The sequence below is a fragment of the Gorilla gorilla genome, chromosome 18 (genome assembly GCF_029281585.2).
Source record: "Gorilla gorilla gorilla isolate KB3781 chromosome 18, NHGRI_mGorGor1-v2.1_pri, whole genome shotgun sequence".
NCBI lineage: Eukaryota > Metazoa > Chordata > Mammalia > Primates > Hominidae > Gorilla > Gorilla gorilla.
Window position 1 is genome coordinate 97958490 of NC_073242.2, and position 13775 is coordinate 97972264.

Sequence of the window (13775 nt, forward strand, 5' to 3'; positions counted from 1 at the left end):
TATTTTTACATAACTGAGAGGAAAAAAATAAGCAGACAGTGCAGCCCCATGGGGGAAACGCCTCTTTCTGTATTTCCATTATCTTGTTCAAGGCACGATCCTAGTGGGAAAGGAAATACCAGAGCCTTCTCCCTCTGAGCCTCCTGGTGGGTTAAGAGCAGAGGGAGCCAAAATACAGACATCCAAAAGACCTGATTGGAAACTCATTAAAATTGAGGGGACAGGTTGTGGGGGGGGGTGGTGGTGCTGGGCTGCCCAGAAATCGTCTGCAGTTGAGAAATTACCCTTGATGGACTCAGAGGCACCTTTAGCTCTGGGTGAAATATTCCAAACATGGCTTTCCCCAGGAGGAAGCGAAATAGGGGGTGGGCCTTTTGAAAGAGTAACCCCTACTCCAAATATTTATTGAGCAGTTGCTATGATGAGCCAAGAACTCTGCTTAGCGATTGTTTTTGTATTAGCTCATGCCAATTCACTTACACAAAGGAGAACACTGACTTCCCCAAGGTCACAGGGCTAGTGAGTGGCTGACTCCACTTAATGCTGTGTAGTTCTGACCATGCTTGCAGGATAAAGGGAAAGGAGGTGCCCTTGTCGGGGTAGACAAGCCACCCAGACGTGGCTGGCCACAGGGAGTCAGACAGGGAAGTTGTCTAACCTAACATTTGCCTGTCTATTCTGTTTTTGTCTTTTGATGGAGGACGGCGGGTGCTGGAGGGCCACTGGCCCAGGACCTGAGACCTTTGGCCCCTATCTATTCTATTTTTGATCCTAAAATTATTTCACTGGGGACAGAATTCTATGGAGAAGGTGGTGGTGGCCATGGTGTGGCTGTGGCATTAAAAGCCCCACTCTGGGGGTCAGAAGATCCTGGGTTTTGGTCTTTGGCTTTGACATTGACCTGCCTATGTGACATTGAACAAGTTATTTGCAAATCATAGGTTTGGGTGAACTCTAAAGGTCTCTTCCAGGTCAACGTCAAAAAACAGACTGAAAACTGCAGCTCCAGCTGGAAGACGGACCACATGAGATGAAGCTGATTGTTAGAAGAAAGGCCCTGGAATCAGAGAGGTTGGTTCCAGTCCTGCGCCACTTCTCATTGGCCTCAATCTCTCTAAGCTTCAGTTGCCCATCTATCATATGGGAATAATAATACAGCTCTTGGGTTGTTTTGAAATGAGCTTAAATGAGCTGGTCAGTGGCTGGGCACGGTGGCTCATGCCTGTAATCCCAGCACTTTGGGAGGCTGAGGCAGGTGCATCATCTGAGGACAGGAGTTCAAGACCAGCCTGGCCAACATGATGAAACCCTGTCTCTACTAAAAATACAAAAATTAGCTAGTCATGGTGGCGCATGCCTGTAATCCCAGCTACTCAGGAGGCTGATAGAGGAGAACCGCTTGAACCCAAGAGGCGAAGGTTGCAGTGAGCCAAGAACACACCATTGCACTCCAGCCTGGGCGACAGAGCAGGACTCCGTCTCAAAAAAAAAGAGCTGGTCAGTGTCAAATGCTTAGCACAGAGACTGGCACAGTAATCTTCAATGTCCAGCACCTATTGTTACTATTTTTTTTTTTTTTTTTTGAGACAGAGTCTTGCTCTGTTGCCCAGGCTGGAGTACAGTGGCCCGATCTCGGCTCACTGCAAGCTCCATCTCCCAGGTTCATGCCATTCTCCTGCCTCAGCCTCCCGAGTAGCTGGGACTACAGGCGCCCACCACCACGCCTGGCTAATTTTTTGTATTTTTAGTAGAGACGGGGTTTCACTGTGTTAGCCAGGATGGTCTCAATCTCCTGACCTCGTGATCTGCCTGCCTCGGCCTCCCAAAGTGCTGGGATTACAGGCGTGAGCCACCATGCCTGGCCCTATTGTTACTATTTTTACCCCTCACTTCTGTGCAGAGCATTTATGGCTCAAGAAACATTTGTCATTTTAATTGTTTGGGAGTCCCACAACAGCATAGGGAGACATTTCTGATCATTATTCCCATTAGGAGGGTGGAGAAACTGAGGCTTTGGGAGGTGGTCCTGACCTAGGGAATCAATTTGCTGACTCACTAACCCATGAAGCTCTACAGTTAAAAAAGACTAGATTAAAAAATGAGAACTCAATAAGGGGGCTGAGGCAGGAGGATCGTCTGAGGTCAGAAATTTGAGATCAGCCTTGGCAACATAGTGAGATCCCCTCTCTAGAAAAATTTTTTAAAAAATTAGGCCGCTCGAGGCAGAGTGCAGTGGCTCACGCCTGTAATCCCAACACTTCAGGAGGCTGAAGAGGGTGGATCACCTGAGGTCAGGAGTTCCAGACCAGCCTGGCCAACATGGTGAAACCCCGTCTGTACTAAAAATACAAAATTAGCCGGTGTGGTGGCACATGCCTGTAGTCGCAGCTACTCAATAGGCTGAGACAGGAGAGTCTCTTGAACCCGGCAGGCGGAGGTTGCAGTGAGCCGAGATCGTGCCACTGCACTCCAGCCTGGGCAAGACAGAGCGAGACTCCGTCTCAAAAAATACAAACAAAACAAACAAACAAAAAATTAGGCTGCTAGCTCAGTGGCTCATGGCTCACACCTGTAATCCTAGCACTTTGGGAGGCCAAGGCAGGAGGATCGCTTCAGCCCAGGAGTTCGAGACCAGGCTGGGCAATACAGGGAGACACAGCGCCCCCACTGCCCCTGTCTGCCCCGACTCGTCTCTCTACAAAAAGACAAAAGAAAAAAAAAATTAGCCTGGCGTGGTGGTGTGCACCTGTACTCCCAGCTACTAGAGAGGCTGGGGCCAGAGGACCGCTTGAGCCCAGGAGTTCGAGGCTGCAGTGAGCTGTGATCGCACCACTGCACTCCAGCTTGGGTGAAAGAGTGAGACCCCATCTCCAAAACGAACAAACAAACAAAAAACCCCAAAAAACAAAAGAACTCAGCCAAGTGTAAAAGCCCTTTCTGATCCCAGGTCTTAGTGAGCCACCGGCGGGGCTGGGATTCGAACCCAGTGGAATCAGAACCGTGCAGGTCCCATAACCCACCTAGACCCTAGCAACTCCAGGCTAGAGGGTCACCGCGTGTATGCGAGGCCGGGTGGGCGGGCCGTCAGCTCCGCCCTGGGGAGGGGTCCGCGCTGCTGATTGGCTGTGGCCGGCAGGTGAACCCTCAGCCAATCAGCGGTACGGGGGGCGGTGCCTCCGGGGCTCACCTGGCGGCAGCCGCGCACCGCCTCTCAGTGGCGTCGGAACTGCAAAGCACCTGTGAGCTTGCGGAAGTCAGTTCAGACTCCAGCCCGCTCCAGCCCGGCCCGACCCGACCGCACCCGGCGCCTGCCCTCGCTCGGCGTCCCCTGCCAGCCATGGGCCCTTGGAGCCGCAGCCTCTCGGTGCTGCTGCTGCTGCTGCAGGTACCTCGGATCCCCTGACTTGCGAGGGACGCATTCGGGCCGCAAGCTCCGCGCCCCAGCCCCGTGCCCCAGCCCTGCGCCCCTTCCTCTCCCGTCGTCACCGCTTCCCTTCTTCCAAGAAAGTTCGGGTCCTGAGGAGCGGAGCGGTCTGGAAGCCTCGCGCGCTCCGGACCCCCCAGTGATGGGAGTGGGGCGTGGGTGGTGAGGGGCGAGCGCGGCTTTCCTGCCCCCTCCAGCGCAGACCGAGGCGGGGGCGTCTGGCCGCGGAGTCCGCGGGGTGGGCTCGCGCGGGCGGTGGGGGCGTGAAGCGGGGTGTAGGGGGTGGGGTGTGGAGAAGGGGTGCCCTGGTGCAAGTCGAGGGGGAGCCAGGAGTCGTGGGGACGATCCTCGAGGGAAGGAGAGGGGCATCCGTAGAAATAAAGGCACCTGCCATGCGCAGAAAGGTCGTAAATAGGAGTGAGGGTCCCAGGGATAAGAAAGTGGGGTCGGAGGAGGTGGGAGCGCCCCTCGCTCTGAGGAGTGGTGCATTCCCGGTCTAAGGAAAGTGGGGTCCTGGAGAATAAAGACATCTCCAATAAAATGAGAAAGGAGACTGAAAGGGAACGGTGGGCTAGGTCTCGAGGGGGTGACTCGGCGGCCCCCTCCCGGGAGTTCCTGAGGGCTCGGCGGCCGTAGGTTTCGGGGTGGGGGAGGGTGACGTCGCTGCCCGCCCGTCCCGGGGCTGCGGGCTGGGGTCCTCCCCCAGTCCCGACGCCGGGAGCGAGGGAGGGGCGGCGCTGTTGGTTTCGGTGAGCAGGAGGGAACCCTCCGAGTCACCCGGTTCCATCTACCTTTCCCCCACCCCAGGTTTCCTCTTGGCTCTGCCAGGAGCCGGAGCCCTGCCACCCTGGCTTTGACGCCGAGAGCTACACGTTCACGGTGCCCCGGCGCCACTTGGAGAGAGGCCGCGTCCTGGGCAGAGGTGAGGGCGCGCTGCCGGTGTCCCTGGGCGGAGTAGGGAGGGGTTGGAAAGGGGCCGAGAAATTGCACTCCCACACCCCTGGGTTGCAATGGGCAAGCTCCCTCCTTGGCTCAAACGACACCTCTTGGAATTTACGCAGATTTGGGGATCCAAACGTTTACGACTGAACACTGTGGTGGGAGGGGGTAACCCTGCCTGGTTGTTGACTATGTTTTAAAGAAGAGGAGGTTGAGGACACTTACTAGAAGCCTTCGTATTTCTCTTATTGCCCTCAGCACTGTAGAGACAGTCTCTCATTTCAGACTGCAAAAACCTGGTGGGTGGGAAGGCCTGGCAGGAGTATTCCCGTTTTACAGTTGAGCAAACCGAGGCTAAGAGAGTGACGTCCACTTGCTCAGGGTCAGCAGAGCAGATATCTGAACTGGGATCTGACTCCCAGGCCCCATTAAGCACCATCTCTGGGATGACGGAAGAGCAGCCCTCTCTTCGTTACTGGGCTGTGGCTTTTGTTTATAGATATAAAAGCTTTTTTTTTTTTTTTTTTTTTTTTTTTTTTTAAAGACAGGGTCTTGCTCTGTTGCCCAAGCTGGAGTGCAGTGGCACAATCATAGCTTACTGCAGCCTCCATCCTCTGGGCTCAAGTGATCCTTCCCATCTCAGCCTCCCTAGTAGCTGGTTATCATGGGCATGTGCCACCACACCTGGATAATTTTAACTTTTTTTTAGGCTGGGCGCAGTGGCTAACGCCTGTAATCCCAGCACTTTGGGAGGCCGAGGTGGGCGGATCACAAGGTCAGGAGTTCGAGACCAGCCTGGCCAACATGGTGAAACCCCATCTCTACTAAATAAAAATATAAAAATTAGCCGGGCTTGGTGGCGTGTGCCTGTAATCCTAGCTACCCAGGAGGCTGAGGCAGAAGAATTGCTTAAACCCAGGAGGCGGAGGTTGCAGTGAGCTGAGATAGTGCCACCGCACTCCAACCTGGGTGACAGAGCAAGACTCCGTCTCAAAAAATAAATAAAAAATAAATTTTTTTAAGAGACAGGAGTCTCTCCATGTTGCCCATGCTGGTGTCGAACTCTTGGGCTCAAAGGATCCTTCTGTCTCAGCCTCTCAAAGTGCTGGGATTGCAGGCCTGAGAGACTGTGCCTGGACCAAAACATCTTGATACAGGTACTGTTTCCCCCAAGGAATAATGTTTTTTGTTTTTTTTTTGAGGTGGAGTTTTACTCTTGTTGCCCAGGCTGGAGTGTAATGGTGTGATCTCAGCTCACTGCCACCTCTGGCTCCCAGGTTCAAGTGATTCTCCTGCCTCAGCCTCCTGAGTAGCTGGGATTACAGGTGCCACCACCATGCCCAGCTAATTTTTTGTAGTTTTAGCAGAGAAGGGGTTTCACCATGTTGGCCAGGCTGGTCTGGAACTCCTGACCTCAGGTGACCCACCTGCCTCAATCTCCCAAAGTGCTGGGATTACAGGCATGAGCCAGCACGCCTGGCCAGGAATAATGATCTTTTTTTAAAAAAAGCATGGTAGTTCTGACTCAGGATGAAAATGCATACACCCAATGTACTTCTAGGCCTTATCGTTGTGATAATCTAGAGTTTGCTTTGTTCCACTTGACTGTTGTCCAGGGAGCAAGGGAAGGGGCTAGTTTCTCTTCTGGTTTCACTGAATCCCAAGTGCTTCCTTTATATCAAACCACTTTCTCCTCTCTCATGATTTTAGTTGATTGGGTATCACAATAAGAGGCATTTTTTTTTTTTTTTAAGAGAAATCACCCACAATTCCCCTGAGGGAACACCTCCACTGTGTCATTCTTCCAGTCTTTGACCACATGAATCTTTAGCAATCATGCTGTTGTCTTTACATTTTTTTTTTGAACTTTGGAAGTCGTTCGAAGTTTTTTACAGAGAAACTACAGCTCGACTGATGAAGTATATTTGCTCTGTGTGCTCTAGAGCTTTCTATTGGATCAGAAGTTATCTCTAACTCCTGGGCTCAAGTGATTCACCCGCCTTGGCCTCCCAGAGTGCTGGGGATTGGATATTTTGATGTCAGTGGGCATTGAGGAGTGGCTTCTCGGGGGAGGCAAACTTGATCCAGTCTTGGAGAGCAAGGCAGGGGCTAGAAACAAGCTTGTATCTGAGCATGCGTCTGGGGTGTCCCAGTGCTAAGGCTGGTGACTTTGTTTTCCTGCACCAAGATATTTGGTAGCACCAAGGGTGGGTTGGTCTGGTTTTTATTTCTCCCTTCTAAGCTCCTGTGTCTGACCAATAATATTATTACATATTAACACTAATATGTTAATAATTAATAGTGACACGTATTCACTTTTGCCTCAGACTCCGGGGCAAGTGCTTCACATATTTTACCTCATTTAGTCTTCACTAGAACATTAGGAGGGTGGGCACTGTTATTCTTCCTACTTTGCAAGTGAGGAAACTGAGGCATAAAGCAATTCTGTAATCTGAAGTATCCGCAGTTGGTCTTTTCTCTTCCTTTTTCTCCTTGTTTTTCACCTCAATAACCTGAAAAAACAAAAACAAAGAAAAAAGGTGTTTGGGGAATTAGTGTCCAACGTGAAGTAAGCTGAGAATGGAGGTGTTGATAGGGTGGGACCTCCGAGAGGGGGTGGTGATGATGGAGATGGGTCAGACCCAGGGGAGGTGGCGGGGGACCCTGGGGCTGGTGATTTAGTGGGAAGAGGCAGCCTTCACACAGAATCCGCAGGCCTCTGGTGTGGTTGGTTTCAGTTCCCTTTATGTTCACAGACCCCCACCCCCACACAACAGATTTCCTGACATTTAATATTTGTTTTGGCTTTTTTGGACTGTGGGGTCTCCTTGTACCAGTCCAATGTGGAATCGCCCCAGGATGGAAGTGCCCTTCTGGTAAAATCACACGTTCGATCTGAGGAACTGGTTTGTGATTTTAAAAGGCCGCTAGGACTTGGGATGTGGCCTGACTCTTTGGACAGTGCACGGAAGTGAAGGGATGGATGTAACATTGGCACCAGGTTTAGACATTGGCTTCATGGAGAATTTACTCCATGGGAATTTTGAAACTTGAAACCTGTCACTTTTTGTGCACAGGCAGCTGTAGGGTCTTAACTCAGGGGACTTTGGAGTGTTTGCTAGGGTCATTCCTCTGCCCCATGCTGTGGCTGACCCCATGATCTCAACCTTGTATTTATTCCATTGGTTTCTCTCCAGCTTCTAGAATGAAGACCTTTAAAAAAAAACAAACAAACAAACTTAACTGTAATAAACCAGTTTTTGTTTTGAGACGGAGTTTTGCTCTTGCCGCCCAGCCTGGAATGCAGAGGTGCGATCTCGGCTCACTGCAACCTCTGCCTCCGCAGTTCAAGCGATTCTCCTGTCTCAGCCTCCTGAGCAGCTGGGATTACAGGCACATGCCACCATGCCTTTGTATTTTTAGTAGAGACAGGATTTCATCATATTGGTCAGGCTGGTCTCGAACTCCTGACCTCAGGTGATCCGCCTGCCTCGGCCTCCCAAAGTGTTGGGATTACTTGTGTGAGCCACCATGCCTTGCTAATAAACCAGTCCTTTAGAGTTGCTGCTTATTTTCCTTCTTCATAGCACACACCGGTTTGAGAAACCCAGGCTATTAGACAGTTTGGGATCTCTGAAGTATTAGCCTAGTAACCACAGCTGTAAGTTGACTCAGGCGTGGAAAAAAGAAAAGCTGGCAGGCTTTCCCAGTGATTGTTTTCTTCCTTTGCTTGCTCTGCAATCTGGCCTTGGAAACACAGGGCCTATATTTCAGTGTTGAGGTTTGGCTGCTTGAGGGGTTTGACCTAGTTCACAGGCACCCAAACTTTGTGGATTAAATACACCCATTTCCCCTCCTTTTTTTTTTTGAGACGGAGTCTCGCTCCGTTGCCCAGACTGGAGTGCAGTGACGTGATCTCGGCTCACTGCAACCTCTGCCTCCCAGGTTCCAGTGATTCTCCTGCCTCAGCCTCCCGAGTAGCTGGGACTACAGGTGTGTGCCTCCATGCCTGGCTAATTTTTGTATTTTTAGTAGAGACAGGGTTTCACCATGTTGGTTAGGCTGGTCTACAATCTGGAGTTTTGCTCTTGTTGCCCAGGCTGGCAAACTCCTGGCCTCAGGTGATCCGCCCACCTTGGCCTCCCAAAGTGCTGGGATTACAGGCATGAGCCACTGTGCCCGGCCATTTCCCCTCCTTTCTGAAGGATGTGCTGAACGTTTCAGAAAACAGTATGCAGCCTCCCTAATACAATTAGACTTTTAAAAAGCAAACCCAGAAACCAGCTTTGGGATCACCTTACATCATCAGATCCCCACCCCCTACCCCTCAAACTCGTAAAAGTCACTTCCCCAATTACTCATGTCTGTGACAAAGGTTGATCTGAGCTTACTGGGAAAGAAGACCAGTGGGCCGCCCTCCTGGCCTTGCCTTTGTGTCTCTGGAGGTGCGGAGGTGGAAAGTCTTGGGCCCGGCAAGGCCATGTAAGGAAGGCAGGCTGCTGCTTCCTCCCAGTGGGGCCCTGCCTGCCCCTCTCTGCCAGGTGGTTATGGAAATCCCTGTTTGCTCTCCAGGGCTTTTTATTGGGTGAGGCTTTTCTTCCAAAATGCTCACCTTGTGTCTGTTACACATTCCCTTCCAAGGTAGCCCCAGATATGCCAGAGGCTGAAGCTCTCATATCTCCCAGAAGCTGCCCAAACCCTAAAATCCCTGAGAGGCACCTGTCCCAATCCAATCCGTGCTGGGTTTCTTTCTTTCTTTCTTTCTTTTGAGATGGAGTGTCACTCTGTCACTCAGGCTGGAGTGTAGAGAGGTAGGATCTCAGCTCACTGCAACCCCCGCCTCCCATGTTCAAGTGATTCTCCAGCCTCAGCCTCCTGAGTAGCTGGGATTATAGGCACGCAGAAGCACGCCCAGCTAATTTTTGTATTTTTAGTAGATTCGGGGTTTCACCATGATGTCAGGCTGGTCTTGAACTCCTGAGCTCAAAGTGGTCTACCTGCCTCAGCCTCCCTAAGTGCTGGGATTACAGGCGTGAGCCACCGAGCCGGGCCCCTTCCTGGGTTTCTATCCTGCCTCAGCTCTATCTCCTTTGAGGGCACAAGGCTTTCAAAAAGGAGAATGAAATCGTTCAGCAGTGGCTGTTTAGGATCCTTCAGCGAGGAAGTACAGGAAACTAGGTTTGAATTTTAGCCACTAGCTATTTGACTTTGAATAAGTCACTTTACTTCTATGAGCCTCAGTTTCCCCACCTGTAAAATGGGGCGGTAATACTTATTGATCTATTATAAGAATTAAGTATGTACATTCATTTAGTTCACAAAAGTGAGTGCCTGTTGTGTGTTAGCACCGGGCTAGACCCTGAGGTTACGGCAGATTGGACGGAACATACATGCCAATGGGCAGGAATGTAAAGAGATAAAGTAGAGAGAATATTTTCAACAGTAGTTGATATTTCTTAGGGACACAGTAAACTCTCAATGTTATTTTGAGCAAATGAATGAACACATGAATAAATCACTATCTTGGCCAATATTTTTCCCTCTCAAACTCTATATGGACTTGGTCCAGCCCTTAAGGTTGCTTGTAAATGGGCAGGGAAGAATTTGGTCGGTTAGAACCTTCCATTATGCTCTGTGTGTGCTGGGGATACTGTGTTCATAGCTTCCCTCTGAACAGCTGTGGAGGGCAGGCAGGGAGATCTCAAACCTGAGTCTGGAAATGGGAGGGCATATAGCCATTTTTAAGTGTTTTCCACCTTTGGTCAAATAAAAAGAAATCTGTGGTGCATGCTCACTCTTTCTCTCTCTATCCCCGTCTCTAGCCATCTCTCTCTCTTTCTCTCTTCCTCTTTGTTAATGTAAGTTTCCCTAGGCCAGGGATCTCAGTGTCCCAGCTTGTTCTTGTTACTCTTGGGGGACTGGGGTTTAGGCCTCCTCCCTTTCTGCACTTTTCATCTTCCTCCTTCCTTCCTCTTACCTGCCTCCAATCCTCCACTTCTGCCCAAGATTTGGGTGGCATCTTCCCCAAATTCAGAAGGTTCTTGAATCAGACTGCCTAGATTTCAATCCAGACAATGTCCCTTCCCAGCCTAGGGATGTCAGCCAAGGACTTAGTTTCCCTCTCTGTGAAATGAGCATAATAGCACGGAGACATCATAGGATGGTATGTCAAGCGTTCAGTGAATATGAAATATTAGAGCCCCAGGAGGACTTGGTGCTGTCTGTTTGAAAGTCTCCCATGTTTTACGTTTGGTTCAAAAGATCCCCTGCGCTCCCTCTCACCCAGCAAACCAGCCAAACCAGTTTCTTCACCCTGCCTGCTTCTGTGTTAAGCAAACAGTGCACTGCAAACAGTGACTAAGCCTAGTGCCTTGTTAGGAAGAAACTGGCGTTTTTTTGCTTGCCACTGTGCAGGGTGCTCAGGGTGGACTGGAACAGGTTTGTTGTGGCTTAGGAAAGGGGACCTGCTCGTGGAGGTTGTGTAGAACTGGGGTGGGAGGAGTGGGGCAAGGCGCAGCTAGGGCCGGGGGAGTCGGAATGATCTTGAACTTGTCAGCTTCTGCTTGGCTTTTTAAAGTTTTTCAGGCCAGATAGATGCTGTGGCTCACACCTGTAATCCCAGTGCTTTGGGAGGCCAAGGCCGCAGGATTACTTGAGCCCAGGAGTTTGAGACCAGCCTGGGCAACATGGCGAGACCCCCATCTCTACAAAGATTAAAAAAAAATTTAGCCAGGTATGGTGGCGTGCACCTGTGGTCCTAGCGTCAAAAAAATGCAAAAATTTGCTGGGCGTGGTGGCATGTGCATGTAGTCCCAACTACTCAGGAGGCTGAGGTGGGGGGATTGCGTGAAGCCCGGGAGGTCGAGGCTGCAGTAAGCCATGACTGCACCACGGCACTCCAGCTGATAGAGATCCTGTCTCAAAAAAAAAAAAAAATTATATATATGTATATATATATATATTTCATGATGCACATGCCTAAGAATACCTGTCTGTTCTCCTGCTGCCAAAAACACTCTGTCCCAGCCCCTGAGATCCTTGTGGCTAAAAATCAAATCACCTGGGGCACTTCATGCAGACTTGCCCTCTTGCAGATTCACTGAGAGCCAATCTCCGAGGGTGGAGATCTGAACTTGACATTTACTTACTTATTTATTTTTTGGGATGAAGTCTTGCTCTGTCACCCAGGCTGGAGCGCAATGACACGATCTCAGTTCACTGCAACTTCCGCCTCCTGGCTTCAAGCAATTCTCATGCCTCAGCCTCCCAAGTAGCTGGGATTACAGGCATGCACCACTACGCCTGGCAATTTTTTTTGTATTTTTGTAGAGACAGGGTTTCACCATGTTGGCCAGTCTGGTCTCAAGCTCCTGACCTCAGGTGATCTGCCTGCCTCAACCTCCCAAAGTGCTGGGATCCCACGCGTGAGCCACCACACCCAGCCTTGAATTTGATGTTTTTAAAAGCTCCTCAGGCCGGGTGCGGTGGCTTACGCCTGTAATCTGCACTTTGGGAGGCTGAGGCGGGCAGATCATGAGGTCAGGAGTTTGAGACTAGCTTGACCAACGTGGTGAAACCCCATCTCTACTAAAAATTCAAAAATTCAGCTGGGCGTGGTGGCATGCGCCTGTAATCCCTGCTACTTGGGAGGCTGAGGCAGAAGAATTGCTTGAACACGGGAGGTGGAGGATGCAGTGAGCCGAGATTGTGCCACTGCACCCTAGCCTGGGCAACAGAGCGAGACTCCATCTCTAAATAAATTAAATAAATAAGCAAGCTCCTCAGATATCTGCTGCCACTCAATGCATTTCCCTGGACAATCCCAGGGGCTAGATGTTCGATGAGTAAATACCCCAGCCAGGATGTGGGCACCTGGTTGTCCAGCCCAAGGCCAGGGATCCCAGGGCACACCCTTGATCAGGGAGGGATAGGCTGGTGCTTCTGCCATGCCAGGATTGAGAACTCTATGGATGCAAAGAGGGGTGGATGGGAGGCTGGGTGCAGTGGCTCATGCCTGTAATCCCAGCACTTTGGGAGGCTAAGGTGGGAGGATCACTTGAGGTCAGGAGTTTAAAACCATCCTGGCCAATATGGTGAAACCCCATTTCTGCTAAATATAAAAAAAGCTAGCCGGGCGTGGTGGTGCATGCCTGTAATCCCAGCTACTTGGGAGGCTGAGGCAGGAGAATCACTTGAATCTGGGAGGCGGAGGTTGCAATGAGCGGAGATTGTGCCATTGCACTCTAGCCTGGGCAACAGAGCGATACTCCATCTCAACAAACAAACAAACAAACAAACACACCAGAGTGGGGTGGATGGGTGTGGGAGTGGGGGACCCAGAGAAGTATCCAGTGCACCCAGGCCTAAGACTCACCCCCCACACTCAGGGAGATTCCAGAAAAGCTCCAAGAGAGACCTCTCAGCAGGTAATTCCAGTAGGCTCCAAGAATGCCACTGGAGTGAGAATGTGTTCAGGGGATGCCAGGAGTGGTCAGCTTCACCTGCTGGGCCTTGATGAGTAAGAGGGCGTCTTCCATGCAAGGAAAGGGAAAGGGCACTCCAGGAGGAGGAAGTGGGGTGCCCAAAGGTGTGGCAGGGTCATGGAGGCAGAAGACTGGAGCCGTGCCTTCCTGGACACAGAAGGAGGAGGGAGGAGAGGGTCCCAGGATGAGGCTGCAGAGGCAGCTGGGCCAGGGTACCTCTGGGCCTTGGGCCGTGGGTCATGGAGGGTTTTCTCTTTCTGGGCTTTTCATAGGCAAATTATTCACCCGGTTAAAAAATAAGTTTAAATATACATCTACATATATATATGAAAAAGCTTGTATATATGTCTGTATGGCAGACAGTGAAGTCTCCTTCCCACCCCAATCCACGCTTCACCCAGTTCTTCCCCGGGGCACAGGGAACCGTTTTCATTAGTCTCTTGTGTATCCTTTTCAGTGATCCTTATGGAAATACAAGCATAGTCTTCTTTCTTTATGCCAGTGTAAATTCCTAACATATGATCCTTTTACACAAAGCATAGCATATGATAGCACTGCTCTGTACCTTGTTTTTCTCCCAACAATGTATCTGTATCTGCTCTCTCTCTCTCTCCACACATATCTTCCTTAGACCGAATCTTGCTCTATTGTCCAGGCTGGAGTGCAGAGGCGCAGTCTCAGCTTGCTGCAGTCTCCGCCTCCCTGGTTCAAGTGATTCTCATACCTCAGTCTCCCGAGTAGCTGAGACTACAGACACATGCCAACACACCCGGCTAATTTTTGTATTTTTAGTAGAGACAGGGTTTCACCATGTTGGCCAGGCTGGTCTCAAACTCCTGGGCTCAAGCAATCCACCTGCCTCGGCCTCCCAAAGTGCTGGGATTACAGGCGTGAGCCACCGTGCCTGGCCCATTTTTATTTTTTTTAAT

At 50.7% G+C, this 13775-nt stretch overlaps 1 protein-coding gene across 1 annotated transcript in view; it reads left to right on the plus strand.

Moving 5' to 3' along the window:
* The first annotated feature begins 3193 nt into the window (after positions 1 to 3193).
* The window catches only part of CDH1 (cadherin 1), a 98014-nt gene continuing 87432 nt past the window's right edge, over positions 3194 to 13775 (plus strand). Inside the window, exons 1-2 of the mRNA XM_004057872.5 lie at positions 3194 to 3385; positions 4232 to 4346. Of these exons, the coding sequence (XP_004057920.2) occupies positions 3338 to 3385; positions 4232 to 4346 (163 nt within the window). The 5' untranslated portion in view covers positions 3194 to 3337. The remainder of the gene's footprint in view (positions 3386 to 4231; positions 4347 to 13775) is intronic.